The sequence below is a fragment of the Apodemus sylvaticus genome, chromosome 7 (assembly GCF_947179515.1).
Source record: "Apodemus sylvaticus chromosome 7, mApoSyl1.1, whole genome shotgun sequence".
NCBI classification, from domain to species: domain Eukaryota; kingdom Metazoa; phylum Chordata; class Mammalia; order Rodentia; family Muridae; genus Apodemus; species Apodemus sylvaticus.
Genome location: NC_067478.1, coordinates 7,540,008 through 7,564,440, shown reverse-complemented (window position 1 = coordinate 7,564,440; position 24,433 = coordinate 7,540,008). Strand labels below are relative to the sequence as shown.

At 42.5% G+C, this 24,433-nt stretch overlaps 1 protein-coding gene across 7 annotated transcripts in view; it reads right to left on the bottom strand.

Moving 5' to 3' along the window:
- Rbms3 (RNA binding motif single stranded interacting protein 3) overlaps positions 1–24,433 on the bottom strand; it is a 664,175-nt gene that overhangs the window by 6,377 nt on the left and 633,365 nt on the right. For 3 of the 7 annotated variants that reach the window (XM_052187038.1, XM_052187041.1, XM_052187042.1), the window contains 2 exons: positions 6,462–6,539; positions 3,096–3,223 (listed from right to left, as the gene is read on the bottom strand). In XM_052187038.1, coding sequence (XP_052042998.1) covers positions 3,096–3,223; positions 6,462–6,539 — 206 coding nt within the window. Of the gene's footprint in view, positions 1–3,091; positions 3,224–6,461; positions 6,540–24,433 lie in introns of those variants that run through there. The other 4 variants (XM_052187039.1, XM_052187043.1, XM_052187044.1 and 1 more) reach the window with 2 other exon arrangements.

Sequence of the window (24,433 nt, the reverse complement as noted above, 5' to 3'; positions counted from 1 at the left end):
TGGAGACCAAGCTGTCCACCATGAAACCTTAGTAGACACACTCAAAGCAAGCCACAGCAGAAGGGAAGTGGCACTGGGCACTCTGGAGGTGTACTTTGTATTATTTATTACTAGACAATCAGAGGATTCTTAGTCCATCAGCCTTGCTGTGAGGAGGGCAGACAGACAGACTGCACAGCTCAGTACTCCACTCAATTGAAAGCCCTGACCCTGGTGCCATTTCATTGGAGTCTATGATGGGCTTTCTAACCCTAATTGTTGTGGATGAGGCAAATCTCCTTCATCAGCAACCCAAGTCTTAGTCTTCAGAGACTGGTGATCACATAACTTCAAATGGGTGGATTGGGGTCCTTAAGACGTGAATGGGAGCACAGAAGTCACAAACATGGAATTCGAGGCAAAGACTGCAATTGGGAACTTAACTGGACTTGCAGATATGCTTTATGGGATCTGGTTACATTTAAATCTCTATTTTTATTTCATTATTTTTATACACACATTCATAAATATAGAAACACAGCATGCTGAGTTCATATTTTGTTGTTTGTATGTCTATTATTTCAGAGCTGAGCACTTTGTACTGGATGGCCAATAATAATTAAAGAAGAGGTTATCAGTTTGAGATGGGGAAGGATGGAAGGGAGAGAGGGAGGAAAGGAAAGGGAAAGGGATTTTAATTAAAAAAATTAAACACCTAATTTTTATTTTGTGTGTATATATTTGTGTCTGCACATGTGTGGGTGCACATTTGATTGTGCACATGTAGATGCCAGAGGTTAAAGTTAAATGTCTTCCTCTATTGGCCTCTGCTTTCTTGCCTTGAGACACTAACTCTGAAGCTCACTTTCTGCTGAGCTGGTTGGCTGGCTTATAAGGTCTTGAGATCTGTCTGACTTGGTTCACCCAGTGCTGAATAACAGTCACATGTGTCCACACTTTGCTTCTTATGTGAGTTCTGGGAATTAGAACTCAGATGCTCCCACTTGGGGAGCACGGTCCCTTACCAAGAGAGCCATTGCCCAAGCCCCTGGATTCCAACTATCTTAAAGGTTTTATATACAGCACAAGGAATAAGTAGTAACTCAATGGGGAATGGAATTCTCATAGAATTTCCAGAAGAAGCCACAGGTATAAGAGATGATAGTCCTGTGATAAGAGATGATAGTCCCTCTACATCAGTAATGGGGAGGGCTCATAAGTCTATCAAGAGAAGTTCTCTGTGTAAATGCGTATGTGTCCCCTTGTATGCATACAAATGTCTGTGTGGGTGCCCAGGATGCCCTAGAGCTAGAGTTATAGGCAGCAGTGAGCCACCATGTGGACTCTTGAACAGGATACTGGTCTCTAGAAGAGCAGTAAACACTCTGAACTGTCAAGCCACCTCTCCAGCCCCAATTTCTTTGCTTTAGCCTGAAAAGTAAAATGTGGACAAGGAAAGTAGTCTGTGGTAGACCTTTCATTCATAAGCCAATTGTTGTGCTTCTCAAATGTGTCCCTGTGACCCCTGCCTGTGATGGCTGTGGTTTGCAATTGCTTGACTGTAGACATCTTAATGTTAAATGTATGTAATGTATTAAGCTGCCTTTCAGGGGTACTAGGTGGCCCCATCTGCACTTCACACCCCTCGGGAGGGTCAGTTGGAGTCTGATGAGAAACGTCAGTTCTTTGGAAGTTCTTAAAGAACTCTACAACTCATTTAGCATAATGACCCCAAGAAAAGGGCCTCTGAGTAGAACAGTGGCTTGTTCATCAGCCAACTGTGTTGGGAAGAAGAGCCTTCCAGTTTGTGAAATCTAGGATACTAAAGAAAGCTATCCTAACAAAGACTAGCTAAATTGTTTTGGAGATAATTTTTTTCTGTTACACTGGAACAGAAATAACATAAATTCTATATTTTTATCTTGCGAGTGTAGATGTATGTATCCATATATGTGTATAGGTGTAGATATGTAAATCCAGACTCTGCATGTGAAAATAAGGATACTATCTTTCCTAATCTGTCCTATTTTGCTTAACATGATCTCCAATCCAATCTATTTTTTTTCTAGGAACGTCATTTCATTCTTCTTTATGCCTGGATAAAATTCTGTCCCATGGGTGTAATCCACACTTCTTTATCCAGTCATCTGTTGACTACAAGCACAAGTGATATGCTCAGCTTCTTCCATATTGTAGGAGTGACAGAACAGAGGGCAGCACTCTGTAAGCAGATTTATCTGAACAGTTTCCATTCATTAGAGGTATGGTCACGATGCACGAACTTGGCCAGTTTGCTCACAAAGGCTTCTCCATATAGACTTTCCCACTGTTAATTCCTACCAGTTCAAAGCAGAGCCCTCAGAATGTAATCTACATATTTGCTGCACACATAGCCAAATGTAATTTGCTTTATGGGTGATTAAAATTTTTTCATGAGTAATTCTGAGTACCTAGTTATTCTCCTCTGCTATTTAATTCCTGGGCAGTGAGGGCTTAATATCTCTATCATATATTTAACAATATTCTCATTTACATGACCATTTGCCCAGGTATTCAAAGTCAACCTGCAATGAGGATGTCATTGTAATTGTTTAAGAAATTAAGAACAAAATACCTGGTTACTATCTATTTTAAGGTGGGAATACTATAATTTTCCCATAGAATTGAACAATTTTTTTTTTAAATAATTGCAATGCTTTTCTCTTGAAGTGAGCACCTTCATTGACTGTTAGGTCATGTGACTTGCATTAACCAACAAGGATAGCAGCCAATGAATAGAAGCAAAACTGAATGTCTGCTTTTGCTGGGTTTTCTTCCTGCTGTTCTTGGAATCCTAACTTGCCTGGAAATTGGTTTGCTAGAAGATGAGAAGCATCTGGTCAACCTTTCACCCATGCCAAAGCCAAGGGCCATGATGAACATTTACTCCAGCCAAGACCAAAAAATCCACCCACCTGAAGCCAGCTGAGTGCAGCTCACACGATCATGAGCGAGCAATGTCTACCACTAAGTGTATAGGTGGTTTCTGTGAAACCAAAACAAATGGAAACACTCTGAAGAAAGGACTTCCAGATCTCTGCTTCTGAAGGAAGGAGCTCAGCACAGTGCGAACTTACTTGGACTGTTGGAAGGAGTATGCCGGTGCGTGTTCACTGGGTGTGTCCACTGCTAACTGTTGCTGCTGACCACTGCTGTCCTGGGATGAGGGGGCCACCGTCTGGGGAGAGGTATCAGCAACAACACCCTAAAGAGGCAAATCGTACACACAGCCCTTATTTCTTTCAGCAGAGGGCCCTCTCTAGATGCAGCACAAATGCCCTGCTTCTGTTTGGATTTGAAAAGTGATAACCCTCAGCCACAGGAAACCACAGCATGGGTGCAAAGCAAAACATCAGGGTATGCTTGCATAATGGTTGATCTTGTTATATTGATGATGAAACACTAGTAAGCTCTGCCACCAGAAGTCCTCGGAAGAGTCATGTGGTCAGAAATCATCTCAAGCGTATTTGCAGGAGGACCCTGTCCTCAGTTAAAGCCATCTATAATCACAGAGAGTCAGAGCTCTCCTATAATAACTTAAACATGTTTTAAAAGATCTATTATATTTTATTATTTATGTACAAATGTGCATATGTCTAGAGCATATATGCCCATATGTGTGTGGGTGACCTTGGCAACATCCCTTGGAATTGGAGTTGCAGATGTTCCTGAGCCTCCTGACTTGGGGGTTGGGAATCAACTTTCTGTATTATGAAAGTAGAAGAAATGCTCCCCCCAGCTCCTTGAATAAGATTTTTGTTGCTGTTGTTATTGTTTGTGTTTTGTTTTAGTGTTTCCTGTGTAGTCCTCAGAATTCATGTCTCTGCCTGTAGAGTCCTGGGATCAAAGGCAAGCCCCGTCTGGCCCAGGTTCCTGTGTAGGTTTTCTTTGTTTGTTTCTTTCTTTGTTTCTTTCTTCTCTCTCTCTTTCTCTCTCAATTGTTTTATCGTGGTTTGTTTTCTAAGACATGAACAGGCATTCAGTCAGAGGCTTCAGAGAAATAAAAGAAGAGGAAGAAGGGATGGGGAGAAGGGGGAGGAAGAGGAGGAGAAGCAGGAGGAAAAGCAGCAGCCACAGCAGCCTCAAGCTGGGGTAATCTTGGATACTTGCCATGGATTATGCAGGTGGTATGGGTGACATGGATGATGATGTGAGTGATAATGTAGGTGATTTGGGTGATATGGGTGATGGATGTGGGTGGTGTAGGTGACATAGGTGACGTGGGTGATAATGTGGGTGATGTGGGTGATGTAGGTAACATAGGTAACATAGGTAATGTAGGTGACTTGAGTGACATAGGTCGTATAGATTATGTTCAGTTGTCCCCACCACTTACTTCTTGCTTTTGTACTTTTTTTGACAGGGGTCTCTTTTTGGAACCTCCAAATAGGATTGGTTTGTGATTGGTCCATTGATTGATGGGTGGATACCAACCAATGTCCATCTGGTATTTTTACATCAACATGACTAAGTTCTTCTTCTTCACAAGCATGGCTTCAAGGCAGAATAGTGAGGACAGTTATAGTCTTGTCTCTCCAACTCCAGACCTGGCACTACAAAGCTCTCTTCTTACACGTGTCTGTTACTCCATACCAATGAAAGGCTCTGGCTTTCTCAGTCACGTAAGCCTTTGGCAAGAGATGCATAGAAAGGCTAACACGTGCGAAGTTGGTGCTCATGGCACTTGTGTTGCTTAGTAAGTCACTAACCATAGCAAATACCATGTAATCTAAGCTTGTGTTCTTGAACTCCAATTAAAACCTGCTTAACTTTGGACCTATACATCTAGAAAGTTCCAAACAATAAGAATGTGATAGCCCTAGTCTCCTAGACAACAACACCTTGCTAATCTTTGGGGCTTTCTTTACCTGTCTGCAAATATACATCTGTTACACTCCAAAGATAAATCCACAAACATTTTCAGAGACCCAATTTATTTAGCAAAGACCTCCATCCACTTCCTCCTGGTGAATTTTCCCATGAAGAAGCACAGCACTCTAGTTATTGTTTGTGTTGCAGAGCAGGAAAGATGGACTCTAGGAAGTATGCTGATCAGTTGTTCAGTTTCCAGCTGAGGGGGAAGTAATGCCCACCAATGACCACAAAACACTTGGGTGTTAGGAGAAGAGGGATGGTTGCTATAACTAGAGGTGGACACAGTCTAAGTACCTATTGCTATCTATGTGGCTCTCTGATTTCCTCTGTATCTTTTCAGCTCTGTCCAGTAAAATTGAGAGCTGCCAGGGATGGACTTGTCCCAGTAAAAGAGAGACCATTTACTTCCACTAAGGACAAGACGACAGCATGATTTGTGATCCCCACAGTAATTCAATTACATCTTTCCTGTCTCTATGAAAGCTAGAGTATGTTGAATCCATTCATTAGAACAGTGGGCTTCTGCTAATTTGCTTCCTAGCGTGCTATGGATGGAGCCCATAGCCTCATGCAGAGTAAGTACACTTGCAACGGGAGCAAAAGTTCTCAGTTCTTAATAACTAGCGGCATCTTCTGGGATTGTTTGAATATCCCTACACTTAGTACATATTTCAGACAAACCAGTAAGAATCTATTGTAACCAAATTCAGGAGTTCATATTTTTAAAAGCATAATCACCCCTCCCACTTTGATAATTTTAATCAGCATAAGGCTTTGAGCATCAGGGTGCTGTCTCATGAAACAAGGAACCATCTTAAAATTAACAGACAGATTCAGGAAACAGAGTGGTGGTATCTGGAACGCTCCCTTTCTAACAAACTCCCAAGTGATGCTGGGATGGTTAATTTTGGTTCTTAGCTTGACTGCTCAGACTTAGGAGATCAGCCTAGGATACACTGTGTGAGGGTTCTCGGCATTGTGTTAACATGGCGGGAAAACCAACTGTAGGTGGTACCATTCCCTGGCTGTGACCCTGGGCTGTCCAAATGGAGGAAGGGAAACTGAAGGACAGCACACCTTCATCGCTCTCTGCTTCCTGACTGTGCATGTGACGTGAGCAGTCCTGATGACTTCCCAAAGATATGATGGAGGGATGCTACTCTTTGGAACTGTGAGCTAGGATGAACCTGGTCTGTCTTGAGGTGCTTCTGTTATATATCACAGCAATAGGAAAGAGAACTAAGTTAGAACCTGTTCTTCCTCTCTGTCCACGAGTGTGATCTGCATTTAATGTGAAAAATATTTATTCTTTGGACTTTGAACATGCAAATTACTCTTCCTTTATACCTTTCTATAATATTTGTCAACCACATGTGCAAAGCAAAATGTAGGCTTGATTGAGCCAATGTATAGACTTCTGTATACTAAGCTTACAGGGATAAGGTTTAGAAGAGCATAAAGACTTTATCTGAGGATTCCTTGGATTGTGAGGACTTGCATGGCTGAGATCCCTCTCTCCCTGCCTCTGTGTGTACGGGAGAAACTTTGTATGTACGGAATAGACTTACTTCAATAGAAACAGCTGTCGGAGGCACAGGCGTGTACTGGGGAATGTAGGTCCCTTGCATAGGAGCAGCAGTCATATACTAGAGAAAATCAAAGAAAAATGCACATGAACTTGGGGGTTGCAAACGTCAAGCAAGTCAGGCACTGGTTAATGAGAGGACAAATGGACAGCACACAACTGGTTAAACTCAAAGCTCAGCAATCGTGGGTCTTATCAACAGTGACTCTCGTTTACTGTAAGACCGTGTATCAGTAGCAGGTTCATCTTTTCTACAACAGCACAGGTTACCTCAGCCCACCCAGTACATGTCCATCTACACACTCCATGGGAGAGCTGGAATGTCTCCTATCTCACACCTAAACCCCAGTTCTACAAGTGTGATGATGATGTCTGTTTTTTCCCCCTCCGTTTGTTTTAGAATGGGCTTTTGTTGAATGAATAAATCATCATCATTTGTAAGCAATGACTTTTAATTAAAAAATTCTGGGGAACAATATAAGAAATACTTGCATAGGAATATATTAGTGGACAAACGTTGCTTGCTCACTACCTTTGTTAATACAAAGTAAATGACTGGGGATGGCTCCCAGTGACAGAGCAATTGTCTAAAATGTACAAGGCTGAGAGCTCCAACCCAAGAACAGCGAAGGAGAGTGGGATTGTCAGGGTCAATGCTGACGTTGCTTTTGTCCCCCCCCCCCCTTTCTATGCCATCCTAATGGCACCATAAGCATTTTCTTTATAATCCCTTATAAAAACACAGTCCATGGGGCTGGAGATATTTCTCAACTTTTAAGGTTGTATTCTCCTTGACGAAGACACAAGCTAAGTTTCTGGCACCCATGACACACTGCTCACAATTGCCTGTAACTCCATGTCCAAGAGATCTGACACCCTCTCTGGCCTCCACAGAGACTGCACACATGTGTACATGCACATATGCACATGTGCACATGTGCATACACACACACACAATTAAAACTGATAAAAATAAAGTCTTAAAACAGTCTAATTTTGGGAGGTAAATTATGTTATTTACTAACATACGCATTATGAATAACAGGCAATTTTTTTTGCAGTGAGACCATCCAGAAAAATTATGTGGATACACATATATTAAGTATGATATGTGCATATATGTATATATAATAAAGTATAACCTGTTTTCCTATTTGCAATGTATGTTCTTCCTGCAAATTCACAGCCCTTCTCTTTGAGAACTAAATCATGGAATCATCTGTTTACTAGATGAATCTCTGTTTCTAGAACTTGAGCTGCATTGCAAAGCTGCAGTGCTGGAGTCAGGCCATGAAGCGAGTTTTCTTGTCTCACACAAAGGTTTGGATGTTTTCATGGCGCATCCGAAGTCCCTGATCCTGAATGTGCTTGAGATGGCCGAGGTCAAAAAGTAAGAGCACAGACAGGCAGCAAACCCCAAGCTGCTGGTCCCGTGTGTGTGTGTGTGTGTGTGTGTGTGTGCAGGAGGTGCATTCTGCATGACATCCAACCCACTAGCTGTGAGTGTTTAAATCCTCAAATATGAGACCGGAGCAATGAATTCATCCTAATCCATAAATTTAAATACAGTTGTTGTATGTGCTTGTTAAAAAAAAATAGAACCATCTTAATAAAACAACTATAAACCAAATAGACTACACCAGCATCCTCAGTGCATACAGAGAAACAAATAAGTGGGTTAAACTCCTAACCAGGAAAAACCCATTTTATAATTTGGACACAGACATTGCTTGAGAGGCTTAGTGCTGTCTGTACTTGAACTTTGCATCATCAGATACCTTTCGGCTCTTAAGACATGCACCACTCCCCTCATAGGCAGCCAGAATGCCATCTCTTAGAAGGCATGAGCCAAGTTTCATTTGTTTCTGAGTCTTTTATAATATGAGGTAATGCCTAAGTACTAGGAAGGGAATATTGAATGGCTGAATCTAGGCTGAGGTACTTGGGAGGCCAGCAAAGTGGTTTCTGAGAAAGCATAAACCCGAGTTCAGGTCCCCAGTGCCTCTGTAAAGACACAGTGCAGTGGTGTACATCTGGAGAATGCCAGGGAGAGGGAGACAGGGAGGATCAGGGAAAATGCTGGCCAGCTAGTCTAGCCAAAGATTGAGTTCAGATCCAATGAGAGACACTATTTCAATAAACAGGGTGGCCAGATCTGGAGAGATGATTCAGAGCCTGACATGGCTATCTCCTAAGAGGCTCTGTCAGAGCCTGACAAATACAGAGGCGGATGCTCACAGACAACCATTGGACTGAGCGCAGGGTCCCCAATGGAGGAGTTAGAGAAAGGACTGAAGGAGCTGAGAGGGTTTGCAACCTCATAGGAGGAACAATATCAACCAACCAGACCTCCTCCCCAAGCTCCCAAGGGACTAAGACATCAACCAAGGAGTACACATGGCTCCAGCTGCATATGTAGCAGAGGACGGCCTTGTGTCAGGCATCAGTGGGAGGAGAGGTCCTTGGTCCTATGAAGGCTCCATAGATGCCCCAGTGTTGGGGAATTGAGGGTGAGGAGGCAGGAGTGGGGTGGGTGGAGGAACATCCTCATTAAAGCAGGGAGAGGAGGATGGAATAGGGGCTTTCTGGAAGGGGGAAACTGGGAAAGGGGATAATATTTGAAATGTAAATAAAGAAAATATCCAATTAAAAAAAAAAGAGTACTTGCTGCTCTTGCAGAGGACCTAGGTTCAGTTCCCAGTATCCCTAACTGCAATTCCAGGGGATATACCCTCTTCTGACCTCACAGGTACCAGACACACACACACTGTGCACATACATATGCAGGCCAAACACCTACACACATAATATAAAATAATTTTAAGAGATCAAAAGCAAGTGGAGGACTCAAAACAGAATTAGCAAAATGTCTCATGAGGAAGCTGAAGGCACTTGCTGCCAAGCCTGGTGAGAGTCCCACCCGAGGGCCCACCATGGTGGTAGAAGAGAACCAAGTCCTGCAAGATTGCAGGTTGTATTCTAATCTTTACACACACACACACACACACACACACACACACACACACACACACACACACAAGCAAATACACAGAGTCCATGTCAAATCCCTCATATCTCATCACAAATCAGCGTACTTCATGGTCCTCAGTCCTTCTGAGCTGCTTCAGATGCAACCCCACACCCACCCCAAGATGCATCTACCCAATCCTTAGCCACATTCCCCAGCCACTGCTTCTCATTATTTTGTACCCTAGAGCAGAGAGAAAATATTCAGATATTAAGCTTCTTTCAATTTTTCAAAAAAGTACAGAGTGTTAGAGCGACATTTTGGCAAATACAATTTCACATTTGGCGGCTCTTGGGCCAGATATGTGCTTTGTCAACAACTCCCCCAGATGGAGCTCGGTAGACAGCTCAGTTGGTAAATCACTGCTGCTCTGGTAGAGGACCTGGGTTTTCTTTCACTCCCTACATGCACATTGGGTGGCTCACAATCACCTGTAACTCCAACTCCAGGAGATCCAGTTCCCTCTCTTGTCAAGGCAGTCACTCTATTTGTATACACACACACACACACACACACACACACACACACACAAGAATCTTAAACACACACACACATACACAAGAATCTTAAACACACACACACTAAAAAGAATCTCTCTCTCTCATACACACACAAGAATCTTAAACACACACACTAAAAAGAATCTCTCTCTTTCTCTCTCTCTCTCTCTCTCTCTCTCTCTCTCTCTCTCTCTCACACACACACACACACACACACACACACACATACACACACATGCCTCCTCCCCACCCCCAGAAATATTACTTGTCTGGAAAGAAAAATATTCTGGGTTCTAATGAATAATATATTTTAAGAAGCTGAAGATGCATGCTTTTAAAAAGTCTCCTTAAAGCTGATTTAAACAGCATTTGCAACATGTTTATTCCTATAGGACCTAATATTCTAAGGAACACACTTTGCCTCCTGCTGAGTCTCAAAATTTGTACCACACACATCTGGACATTCTCTGCTGCAGAATGGTATTGTTGATCTTCACGTTTGTCGACTTTGGTGGTACCTTACAAAACTTCTTATCTACTGGCAAGAGAATTGACTCCTCTCTGTAGAATCTGGGGGAGGCAGCGATGAGGGTAGAATGACTGGGATATTTTACACTCTAGTTACTAGCTATGAACTTTGCACCTGGATCTAATAATTTATCACGCATGACATTTGCACAGGGTGATGCCACCAGTCACTGGGGGGCAGGACAGTACTTTGATGTGCTCACTTTCTGCTGTTTGTGTCTATAAGGAGGCATGCCTAAGACTCTGATACAGGAATCCATTGAATTATTTAGGGCTAAAGCATTCCCAGGCAGTCTGGTTAATTAGAACATTTTATGTGATTCTTGGCTAAGCTTCCTCAAATGACTGGATTATTCACGGCCCCATCTGTGTTTTGCCTCGGTAAGGCTGAATCAATAAGTCTTCATTCCTTGGCTAACATTCGGTGGGGTTGAGAACATGGAGGGCTTCACACTCAAATTCTCTTCAGAAGTCTGAGTCTGGAGGGAGGCCCCCTCACTTCCCAGCAGCTGGGAGCACAGGCTGCTTTTCCAGGGGACCAGGCTTTGGTTCCCAGCGCCCTGATGGTGGCTCAGAATCATTGTCATTCCACTTTGAGGGGATCCATTACCCTCTCCTGGCCTCTGTGGGCACTGCCCTCATGTGCACAAACCCACATATTCGTTCTTCCTCCCTCCAGCCCCACCTCTCTTTCATACACACACACACACACACACATACACACACACACACACACACACACACATACATACACACCACAATAAACAGTTTTTAAAAAATTTAAAAAATATTAACATGTCATCAACTGAATTTTTTCTATATTCTTTGTTTACATTCCAAATGATTTCCCCTTTCCCAGTTCCCCCCTCCCCATAAGTCCCATAAGCCCTCTTCCCTCCACCCATTCCCCAATCATCCCACTCCCTTTTCTCTGTCCTGGTAATCCCCTACAATGCTGGATCAAGCCTTTGCAGGACCAGGGCCCTCTCCTTCCTTCTTCTTGGGAATCATTTGATATGTTAATTGTGTCTTGAGTATTCAGAGCTTCTGGGCTAATTAATATCCACTTATTAGTGACTGGATTCCATTTGTGTTCTTTTGTGATTGGGTTACCTCACTTAGGATGATATTTTCCAGTTCTAACCATTTGCCTAAAAATTGCATGAATTCATTGTTTTTAATTGCTGAGTAGTATTCCATTGTGTAAATATACCACCTTTTCTGTATCCATTCCTCCACTGAGGGACATCTGGGTTCTTTTTAGTTTCTGGCTATTATAAATAAGGCTTCTCTGAACATAGTGGAGCATGTGTCCTTATTGCATGCCGGGAAATCCTCTGGGTATATGCCCAGGAGTGGTCAGCACTTGGAGGGGCTCCCCGCTGCCATCCTCGCTCCCAGATAAATAAATTGAATTTTTAATGATTTCTTCAAACATTTTGCAAACATTTGTGTCTTTGTGTGTATGTGTGTGTGTCTGTATGGCAGATTAAAAATGATAATGGAGGCTATCTTTTGGTATATACACATTTTAAGGCACTACCTGCCATTTAGAGAGATAGTGCCTATCATTGGTGTGGAAATTGCCTAGCAAGGTAGGCTGACTGGCCCAGAGATTCAGAAGAAACCCCCAAAGTCCCCTCTTCTGTAAATAAGATTGCATCTCCACACCTGGCTTTTATTATGTGAGTTCTAAGGTTTGAACTAAGTCCTGGTCCCTGTAGTACAGCACTTTACCAACTGAATCTCACCCCAGCCTCTCCGGTGCACCTTCTATCTTTGTACACACAGCCTCTAATTTCTTTGTAGGGAAGGCTGCCCTATACACTTGGTGATTAAACTTTATGTCATGATACTGAAAGAAACAGTAAAGATTTTTATTATAGTTCAAGAGCAGCTCTGTTCAGTACATCCTGACAGTCAGCGTTCGGCAGGAATGCCTTTCTCGTTACCCTTGTCATAGAAAATGTAATAGGAATATCTGAAAATTAAGGGGGGATTAGGCTAAGCAAGCCAGTGCTGTGTGGATTTAAGACTCTGAAGACTATTATCTGTGGCTAAGCAGAAGGCTAGGCTCTCCTGTGACAGACTTTCCTGGGGCGGGGGAAGCCTGAAGTGACAGGCTTGCCAAGTTAGGAGAGAGCACTTCGGAGGAAATGGCTGTGACGCCCCCAGCTACAAGTTCTTGGTGACTGCTAGTTTTGCACTTCTCCCCCACTCCCACCCCCCACGGCCCAGCTGGGATTCTGTGCGAGCACACACAAACTGCACCCAGACTGACACTCCAGGTTGTGCAAGCCCCTCTTGACTCTTCCAATTTCCCTCTCCATCTTTTGTGAAAGCATCTCTCACAGCTCCATGATCCTCCGGACTGGCTGGCCATCAGTCCCCGGGGACAGCATTCACTTTCCTCCCCTGCAAGGACGGCGTTCACGGATGTGCACCACCACAGCTGGCTTTTATTTTGAGGCTGGGGAACCCTCATTATCATGATACTTTACCTACCAAACCCAACTCTGCCATTCTGACTTGACAAACGCCTCTGGATTTTTTACTAAAGGCAACTTTACAGCAATAGCTTTACACAGTTTGAGCTGATTACTATAGCTTTTTATTATTAAATTACACGCTATTTCATATGCACAGAGGCATGTGTATATGTGTGTTGGCGGGGGGAAATGGACACCATAGTGCACATGTGGCAGTCAGAGTTTGTGTGCTCCACTTTTATTGTGTGGGTCCCCAGGATTAAACTCAGGTCGTCAGGTTTGGCAGCAAGAACATTTACCCACTGAGCTGTCTCACTAATCCTAGACTAATTACTTTTTAATGGTGTCTTCCAAAAGCATGGATATGACATAATTTTCTATGAATACAAATCATTTATTTGGAACATTACTTGATTGAGCCATGGAAAGGAATCACATTAAAATGAAGCGGCAGATTGCGTGGATGAGTCTGAACCATCTCTCCCACTCAGTAAAAGCTTGAAGGCATGGTATTCCTGGGTGTTTTTTTCTCTCATGAGTGTTTAATAAATTCTATATATTCTGTAGGCCCTGGGTGTTGTCATGGATGTATGGAGGAATGGGGGGGGGAACTTGCAAAGCCACAGAAGAAACTCCTGACTTCTTCACTTGTTCCAAGTAGTCTAGACACTGCATCATTACAAGAATTACAGGAAGAGAAGAGAAATATGAGCCTAGAAAGGTAGCCTGGCTTTGCCTATTTGAATTGGGACAAGGTGTTTCTACTTCTGAATAATTATTGATGGACTTAGAGCAGACTGGAAAAACAAAAAACCTTAATAGTTTTTGGATTGGCTTCCCTCTTTATCAAAGTGAGACAAAACTGAGGGTGTTATGCGTTTCCTGTGAAGAAACTTCTTGTTTTAGTCATTTGGGGGGGGGACAAAGAAAGTCCCCCCTTTCAAAATTGCTTTAAATGGTTGAAACAACTAGCTCATCTGGAGTTGTAAAATGATTGGACCTTGCATGGGAGCTGTAGGTCATGCCTATAAATTAGTAAGCAGGGGGAGAGGTATTTCAGAAAAGAGAGGCAGCCATGTCTCAGGAAATACAAAGCCTTATTGAAAAGGTTGTAGGGACGCTGCTTTAGGAATGCCCTTCCGTGTGGTAGCTGAGCTGGAGGAGAAAGGTCTGTGGAAGATGGTGCTACAAACATACAGTTTGGGTTAATCTCAAAACCACAGACTTTGCCAAAAATCATGAGGCTGCAGAGTCCAACCTAAGCTGTGATCCACTGGGCAAGTGGCTGAGGGATCGGTGCAGTGGTATCTCTGGCAGGACTATTCTGAATGTGTGTCTCTCTTTAAATATTTATTTTTAAAGTAGTGCCCATGGAAGCCAGCAATGGGCATGGGATCCCCTGGAGCTGGAGTTACAAGTCTGTGAGCCACCTGACGTGGGCACCGGGAATGGAATGGGGTCCTCTGGAAGAGCAGCAAACCCTCTCAAATGCGGGGTCATCTCCTAGTCCCTATTCTGGAACTTTAAGGACACAGTTCTGTTGTTATTGTTGTTATTGGACTATGTAATATAACCTCAGAGTTGCCGAACTACATGCCCAGACCTCGGATGGTAAGATGGCACCATTCACCTGTGTGTTGTGATTAACTGAGTAAAAATAGCTGTGGCTGAATGCGTGCAAGGATCCTCTAAGGGTCTGCAGGCCATTGATTAGGTGAGCCCATTGGCAGAGAAGATGGCAGACTTCAAGGACAGCATGCTGTACAAGGTCGGATCTGTGCCAACTGCTCAGCTCTTCCTCCCCTCGCCAACAAAATGCCAGATAACAAGGTGGATGTTGGCTGTCATGGGTAATACTTGTCAAGCCAACAGCATCTAGGCACATTCCTGAGTGACCAGCCTGACTAAATTAGCTCTGGACTTGCCTATGAAGCATCATCTTGATATCTGAGGTGGAAGGCTCTATACCATAAGCAGACAGCACCGCTGTATGGTGTGGGGTCCTGAGCTTCGTGACAGGGAGAAAGTCAGCAGAGCATGACTGCATTCACCTCTCCATCTCCTGATGTAGACACCTATAACCAGCTGCCTCAACCCCACTGCCGGCGTCGCCTTGTCCTAACACACTGTACTGTGTCCCTCCCAGCTGCCTCAACCCCACTGCTGGCATCTTCTTGCCCTAACACATGTGTCCCTCAGAACATGAGCCACGGGAAACCCTCCTCCCCTAAGCTGCTTCCCTTAGAATATGTTATCATCACAACAGAAGTGACTGAAACATGAACTGAGGGGAGTAATTTTAACTTTCTAATGTGCAGGTTATCAAGAATGTGTGAGATCAATTATTTGATTCCTAAGGAATTGATACGAAGATACTTATGAAAGGTCAAATAGCTATCCTTGAAGAATCAGACACAGCCAGGCACTGCTGTCCACTGGGAAAGAGAAACCAGTTGGACACGAGGAGCCCAGAATTCATGAACAGGCTTGTTATCCCAGAGTACCACGAAGCACAAGTCCCAAGTGAGTGACAGGCAGGCTCTGAGGAGGAAATGGCAGTGGTGCCAGTGTCCTCTAGACAGAGAACCACCTGCTGTCGGGGTGTGGGTGACACCAAGAAGGGTCTCCAGTGTTTTTCTTCCAGACATCTACAAATCCTGACCTGTGTGACTCGAAGTGAAAAGTGGTCATACCTGTGTAGCCCACAGGCTGCAGAGGACTTCACACTTGCTAAGGAACAAATGTTAATGAATATTTTGCAAAAAAAAACCCTGAAGCCTATTTTGTTTTAGCATTTGTACATATTGCTATTATGTGCAATGCTAATGCTGTAGAAATGAAGTTGATAAATAAGTGATACCTTAAATTTTTAATTTGCAATATGTGTGTGCATATCACATTGTGCAGTGCCTGTGAGGACCAAAAGAGGGCATCAGATACCCTGGAATTGGAGTTGCAGACAGCTGTAGTTACCATGTTACTGCTGGGAATTGAACCCAGGTCTTTTGGAAAGACAGCAACGTCTTTTAAGCACTCAACCATCTCTCCCACCCCTGAAATAACCCTTTAGAGACACCATGAATTCTCCAAGTTTCTTTCTTTTTTTATGTGATAGTTTTTTTTCCTATCAAAAGGAACTAGGATAGGCTCAGTTAGGACAAAGGTCACTGATCAGATAGACAGTAAATCAGATAGGAGCTGAGAAATATCTGGGCTAAGTTCATTTGTAAGGATAACAGCATATCCATGGGAGAGCAGAGAGACCAACCCATTATGCTCAGGAGAGTGTGGGTGGTAAGTAGATGTACAATATAGTACAGTACAGTATAGAAGATGTTATAAACAATGTCATGACAAGAGAATTGACAACTTATGTGAAATGGACAAATTACCAAAGAGCAGATTTTAGGAGAATAGATACAAAGTCAAAGAAACCTGGATTACTTTCCTACCTGTGCCAAGAACTGAGTTCCTCACCCCCCACTATCCACGACAACACATATGACTTCAGCTGGCTTTTCTGGGAAACTTCTCGGGCATTTAAGGAATGTATAACGAGAATCTTTTGTCAACTCTTCCAGGAAATTCCAGAGACCACTTCCCAAACTGTTTATGGGAATCCAGCAAATTCTTTATGCTCAAATATGACAGTTGCTTTGTAAGAAGGAAAAAAATATACCTAAATATTCCTCATGAACATTTATATACATTTCTTAAATAGCATTTAAATAACATTATAGCCCACCAAAAATATACATCTTGTCTGGGTGTAATTAACTTCAGAGTTTCAAGGTATAGTTAATTTAAAGGAAATCAGTATGTTCTAACATACCAGAAGGAAATAAACAAGACATTGTTTCAAAGGCTAAAATATAAAACATGTGTATCCTAGAACATCTTGGGCATGGCTGAGAATATCATGGATAAACCTATATACAAAAACAATGCTTACAAAATATATGTTAGCAAAATATATAACAAAATATAGAATAGTCTTTACTTAAATTTTGGAATGGGATTTAAGTTCTTGATTCACCTCTTCCAGTATTATGTTTAAAGCCTGGACCAAGAAATAAACCATGGCAAGAAATGGAAGATGGAGTATTGGAAAAAACAGGGTCATTATCAGTCATAGGCAATATGATTGATATTTAAAGATGTTAAGGTTTTTATACCCTAAGGTTTTAATTATGTGTATATAGATGTGTCCATATGGAGGTATGTGTGTGTGAGTGCAGTACCTGGAGAGGCCAGAAGATGGCGATGGTTCTCCTCTAACTATAGTTACAGGTGGTTTTGAGCCTCCTGTGAGTGCTGAAAACCAAGCTCTGACATTTTTGTTCAAAAGGAAAAAAAATATTTAACTTTTAAAAAATAGTTTGTATAAAATATTAACATACAGAATTGTTGATGTGTTTTTTTCTCACAAAATTATATTGAATTCCCCAAGAGAAGAGAAAATCACAAATTCCAAAATACTGCATGCCTTATGATCCCATGTCTGTAACGTTGTTGGTTTAGCAAAGTTCCAGAACAGATTAATAGTTGTCGGGAGTTAGGGATGGACAGGGAATGAACATGGGTAGAGAGGTACAGCTCTGAGAACTATCACATTAAACTTCAGGACATGTGCTGTGGTTCACAAACAGCCCTGCACAGGCAATAGACTTGTATAGAATACAACACACTTGGCAGAGAGTGAGAGTGATATGTGGAGTGGTGTGCAGATGACGTTCTGCTATAGTTCTGTTTAATGTCACCACGGATGGTTACTGGAGCATGTGTATACAACTCCCCATACCATTTATTTTTTTGGTAACATTTATTTATTAAATTGTGTGTGTGTGTGTGTGTGTGTGTGTGAAGGTCAGAGACAACTTGTAGGAGTGGATTATTTCCTTCTACAATATCCTGGGATCTGAGCTACACCACCAGGCTTGGCGGCAAGGACCTTCACCAGCTGAGCTACCTCATCTGCCCTGCCTGCGAAAGTTTGTATACTGGCACATGAACCCAGGGGCCAGCATTCATATAAAACCATGATGCCCTTGCTCATCTAGGCTCAGAGAGTTTAACAGTTCTATGGCATCATAGGAGGCAGACAAAAGGGATGATTTGTGATTCTGAGAGTTGGTGAGGATGTTTAAGATGTGGAGCAATGAAACTGGATGTCTACAGAGCAGCGAAGTTGTTCCGCTCCTCTGTGGACGACGCAGGAATTCTTGCTGGCCTACCTCAGAGGCTGGCGATGGAAATAACCTAAATTAATGATAGAATTCATAAATTGTAGTATCACAAAAGGAAGGAACTGGCAAGCTGAGATCTGCAAATACAGACATGTCATGGGAAGAACATTAGATTAAGATGCAAGCCTAAAGGCTAGGCAAGATGGCGCAGTGGGGAAAGTGCTTCCCAACCGCATGCTGGGTAGCCTGAGCTCAGTTCTGGGAGCCGAGATCAAGGTGAATGAGAGAACTGACATCGTAAAGTTGTCCTCTGACCTCCAGATGTTTGCTGTAGAATGAGCATGTTCACACAGAGACATTGTACAACCATCAAGAGCCGCGCTGAGTCTTCAGGTGACAGGAGCGGGGCAGAAAGCCTTTAAGGACAGTGTTAACAAAGAGAAGGATAAAGCTCAAGGACACAAAAGCAGAAAAAGAGGCTAGTGGAGAGAGAAAGATACGAGGCTGGGGGAAGAGGATGAGCAGGAGAGGAAGAGCCTCACAAATCATATATTAAAATGTTTCAGTGAAGCCGGGCGTGGTGGCGCACGCCTGTAATCCCAGCACTCTGGGAGGCAGAGGCAGGTGGATTTCTGAGTTCGAGGCCAGCCTGGTCTACAGAGAGAGTTCCAGGACAGCCAGGGCTACACAGAGAAACCCTGTCTTGAAAAAAGAAAATAAAAAAAAAGAAAGGAAGAACAAACAAAACTGCTTTAGTGAAACCCAATACTTCGTGGGGTTTTGAACTCACTACATTCATCCGTTTGTGTGCACATGCATGTGGAGGTCAGAAGACAGCCTGCAGGAGTCGGTTCTCTCCCTCTACCACGTGGTTTCTGGGCATCGAACTTAGGAAACTAATCAGGGTGGCAAGGAGCTTTAGCTGCTGGGCCATCTCAGGGTTTGCCTACAAACCTAATTATTTTGTATATTAATAAAAAAACAAAAACAGGAGAAGAAAATAGAAAAAGGAGGTCACACAAGGTCTGGATGAGACACTGACTGTTCACATTTCCCTCCAGCTAGCCTCAGGAACACAGACACAGGTAATCAAAGAGGTTTTCATCAGAGGTAAGCCATGTTGTTAGGAAGCACTGGGGCTTAGGTAAGGCACGACTGAGAGAACGTTCTGTGCGAAGCATGGTGACAAAGGGACTTTGTTTAGGGCTTCAAACATGTCCTCTGTGAGATGCTAAGGCAGTGTTATATTACCTAGGGTCAGAAAAAAGATGGTCCTTTGGGCAACACATCCATCTGTAGTGTGAATGGGGGTAGAAGGTGCAGAATTTATGAGTTAGAGGGACGGGTCGAGAGATGCTGAGTTAGAGGGATGGGTCGCAGGGCTTCAGACACCCGATCATCTCCAAGTTCTAGCCTATTCTGATGAGACCTTGGAGATTCCAACAATTATAATAAGTAAGTAATTGTGAACTTGGCATTTTTCTCCCCCGCCCTACACGCTCACTCCTAGAGGTTCCTCACTCTTGAGAACTGAAAGAGGGAACATTCTGATGCCAGTTAGTCCAAAAGAATAAATCTTAGACCAGCGCTTTATGGGACCAGTGAGATGGCTGAACAGGCAATGGTGATTGCTGCCAAGCCTGATGACCTGAATTCAATTCCTTGGATCTGAAAAGTGGGAGGAAAGAACCAACTTTTGGAAGTTGTTTTCGGATTGTCACGTATATGCTGCCTGCGCACACACTCCTTACATATGAGCACACACACTAAACAAATAAGTAAATGTAATTTGTAAAAAGAACTGTGTAGTGAGACTGTCTTTTGTATTATTTTTCTAGACTCACAATAGCAGGCATGATTTCTAGACAGAGCAGATGCCTAACATCTCTCCTTGTGTTGGGATTGAGTAGAAACTCTTGTTAAAATATCAACTCCTCTAACTGTAGACCAGCCTAGAAGCAGATACAGACTGTTTTTTTTCTGGTTTTGTGACTCATTGCTATTGATCTTCACATGTATATTGATTATTAACACGTGAGCAGTGCTATATAATTATAACAGTTGGCGGATATTCTTACTTTATTAATGCATTTTGTTTATTTAAATATCTAGATGATTGGCAATGAAGTGATTTGAGGTTTATTTATAGACTACCCCACCAAGCTGAAGATTGTTTAAGAACTAAATGGGTCTAGGAAGGAATTCAGATCAATGGTGGGATACTTCTCGTACTGTGTGTGAGGTCCAGGGTTCAATCCCAGCCCTGCACACGTAAAGCCATAAAGAAAATAAATCACTCTAACACTGTGCTTCAAGTGAGAGCAAATGAATGATGAAAATTGGGTTCCTGATAGATATTCAAGTATTCTAGAACAGAAAAGAAGCTAATCAATGGGAACTCTGGGACTGGAGGGACGGCTCAGTGGGTAAGAGCACTTGCTACCTGTGGTTGCGTCCCAGCACCCACGCTGGACAGTTCACAACTGCCTATAACTCCAGCTCCTGTGTGTCTGACACCCTCTTCTGGCTTCTGCAGACACGATGCAAGCCCCAACCCTCACACACTCATAAAATTAATTTTTAAAAAATCTGATAATTTCACTTGAAGAAATGGCTTTTGATACACACAACAGAAGAACTTCTCAGTTGAGAAGTCTTGTCCCACAGGTGTTAATGGCTTTTTTATCAAAGTAATCATAACCTTTTTAAATGGGGTCAGAAGCCATTTTATTTAATATTTCAAGACAATATCAAATAAATACTCTTCAGGACAATAATATTCTTCAATAAAATGTTCCAGGGAACAATGTCTACTTTAAAGTTTTAACATGGTGGATAAGAAGTCTTTCCATTTGGATGTCTAGATCTTTTTCTCTTTGGTTGTAAGACATACTCAAACATTTATAATTTAAGGCATTATTGAAGAAATACACACGGGGTCCTTAGCATAGGGCTGGTTGTGTATTGATGTGTGAATAGTTGGGTGTCAATGCATTATTATAAGACAAGACTCAGTTTCTTGATAATTGTATAATTATCAGAATTCAGCTTGGTTGGGAAATACTTATTTTCTCTTGATACTGGTAAGACTTGGGTAGAAGTAGATTCCTACAGGCATGGGGATCACATTCAACTAAATGGACAAAGAGTTGTGAGGGGGACAATCTGCCAGAAGCTCTTGTTTCTGAGAGGAGAAGAGAGGAAACCTTTGTAGCCAGCTGGAAAGGAGGACAGAGAGGCCCATGTGATCCTAAATGGCATTTTTATAAGAAAGTAGGAAAGTTGATGGATTCCTGTTGAAACCAACATAATGAGAAGTAGAATGAGCAGATGGGAAGGGTCCCCAATGACCTCAAAGTCTTAAATTCATGTAAGTTGTTTCTACATCATGACTTTGCTTCGGAATACTGACAGAAAGATGTTCCAGCTAATCATCTTTTTTTTCAACATAATGGGAACCCAGAAAGAAGGCGACATATTCTCATTCATATTCTCTCTCTCTCTCTCTCTCTCTCTCTCTCTCTCTCTGTGTGTGTGTGTGTGTGCGTGTGCGTGTGCGTGTGCGTGTGCGTGTGAGTGTGTGTGTGTGTGTGTCTGGGTGCACTTGTGTATAGAGGTCAGAGGTCAACTTTAGGTATCATCCCTTAGGACCCACCCATGATATGTTTTGAGGCAGGTTCTCTCGGAGAAGGCCAGCGAGTCCCAGGGACCCACCGGGCTCTTCCTTCCCAGCCCTGGGACAGCAAATAGACACTGCATGCTCTGAATCGTTATGCCTGCCCTGGGGACTGAACTCAGGTTTTCCTTCTTGCACAGTGAACATGTGACCTGCTGGGTCATCCTCTGGGCTCTAGAATGACATTTATTAAACAAATAAAATAAACAAGACAAAACTAGATTAAAAAAAAAAAGGCTTCAGTTTCAGCCCATATCTCAATTCCATTGCTCATAGGAACAGGAAGGGTATACTCATTTAGAGAGCCTGAATCAGAGAAACTACACTAAGAAATAACTTTAATGGGATAATAACCAAACACCAGGCAAGTCTTTTCTTGGATGGTGCTATAAAAACAACTGAAGTCTCAAAGGGAAGGGCATCAGAGAGAGCACGCCCCTGCTCCCTTCATCCCCTGCTTTGTCTGTCTTGCACCTACCAAGGTCATCCAGCCCTCCTTGCTTTGTCCTGGAAGACTTCAATTTCTATTTAGGGCATGGAGACATAGATACCATTAGATCGGTACAGATTAATCTAGAATTTTGGTTGGTCCTGCTTTTCTCTTTCCCTTGCCCAGTGGGTTTGTGCTTTCCAGACACTGTACAAAGTATTATTAAATCTGATTTGCTCATGGTGCTGAGTTTTCTAGTGATGGATACATGCCAACCTCCTCCTTAACAAATGCCATGCATGCTCATGGAAAATTAAAATATATATGCTTGAATTTCATTTAAAACACTCAAGTCTTATATCAAGTGTATTTATTCAAAAAGAAGATTTTTTTTTGAGAAGGGAATATAGACATCAAGCACTAAGTAGGTTGAGGAAAGAGGATTGGAGTGAATTCCAGGTTAGATAGTAAGACTGTGACTCAAAATAAATAAATAAATAAAAGGTATGGGTCAGGGCAAAGCTTTTGTTCAGTGTTTGCCTTGAAATCCTGAAAGCCTTGTTTCAAAGCCTGAACACAGTTAAAGTGCTCGGGACAGTTAGTGCCTGTTTGTTAAACCAGTACTGGGGAGCAGAGGCAGATAGATCCTGGAGCATGTTGACCAGCAAGACAAGTCAAATCAGTGTGCACCAGGTCCAGTGAGACACTCTTGTATCTAGAACATATGGACAGTATCTGAAGAATGGCGCATCCAAGATTGATCTCTGGTATCCACATACATGTGTATCCACATGCATACAACTCTATCTACATGTGGACACACACACATACACACACACTCCAAAAACCACAAACAAACTGAAGTATCAGCAACTGAACTATGACTCAAAATTGCATTTGTGTAGAACTGTGAAAATCTATAGTTAGGAACTAGAAAGAAAGTGATGAAGGATGATGCCAATTTTCTTGATACTTGCATTCCCCAATGATTGCCTGCATCTCTTTTAGGTATCTTTTTATATCTTTTAGGTATCTCTACAATTCAGTGATTTGCTCCATGATTAGCACATTCCAATCCTTTGTCCAGAAATAAATATAAGTAACTTCAGTAGAATCAGAATAATTTGGGATTATTTCCCTTAGGCTCCTGGAAAGGGAACATTGTTCTCATGTAGACTTCTGAAGATGGCCACTTTCTCTGTGTAGAGTAGTGAGGACAAGGTTAAGAACCTGGTGGGTAGGTAGAGGAGACTGAGACAAGGGTAAAGAAAATAAGCATTGCGTGTTATCATTTGACTGGGCTCTCTGTCTCATTTCAGATACTAGAATCAATCCATTTTCAGTTTTAAATTAAAGCTCATTGATCTCAGTGTTTGACTCTTTGGTATGGCTGGGACCTTATAAACTTGGAAGGGCAGCAATTAGAAGGGATAATGAGTTGTAGAGAAATACTCAAATGAACAGCTGTGTTGGAAATGGCAAGAAGTTTGTCTGATCAGGGATAAGACTTATCCCTGTCTTATCTATGATTTATTTACTCTTCCTTTGTCCTGTCAAGAATCCTTAATTCCTGATAGACTCTTCTCTGACACCGACAATTGGCTTGATTCCTGATAGAGCCTTCTTCGACACTGATCATTGGCCATCCACTTTCGTCCTTCATCTCAATCCAAGTTGCCTAATTACTTAAGATGCTTCTGTTTGCTACTTATATGGACTCCCAGGAAAGGGTCTCTTGGGATCTCCTTGGAACCCTTACTCAGGGTTCATATCCATCCCATTGTGGGTTCTACAATTCTTTCACTGCAACCACAGGTTAAATATCAGTGAGCTAGTTATCTCCCCAATAAAACTGGTGGGCAAGAAGTTGTTAGGCATGTGTTTAAAGAGGGAAGAAGAGGTGAAAATTTCTGAGATAAAGATTCTAGAAGAGTCCATGGTAAAAGACTGGAAGCAGAGAGTGATGGCAACAAGAAAGGAATCTCAGATCCCTGTAAATTCGCTTGTGTGCCCACCCCCACCCCCGGCCCCATATGTGTGTCTGAACACTTGGTCTATATATATGCTTCTGAACACTTGAACTAATGTGTGCACTGGCCCCACATGTGCTCCTGTGAT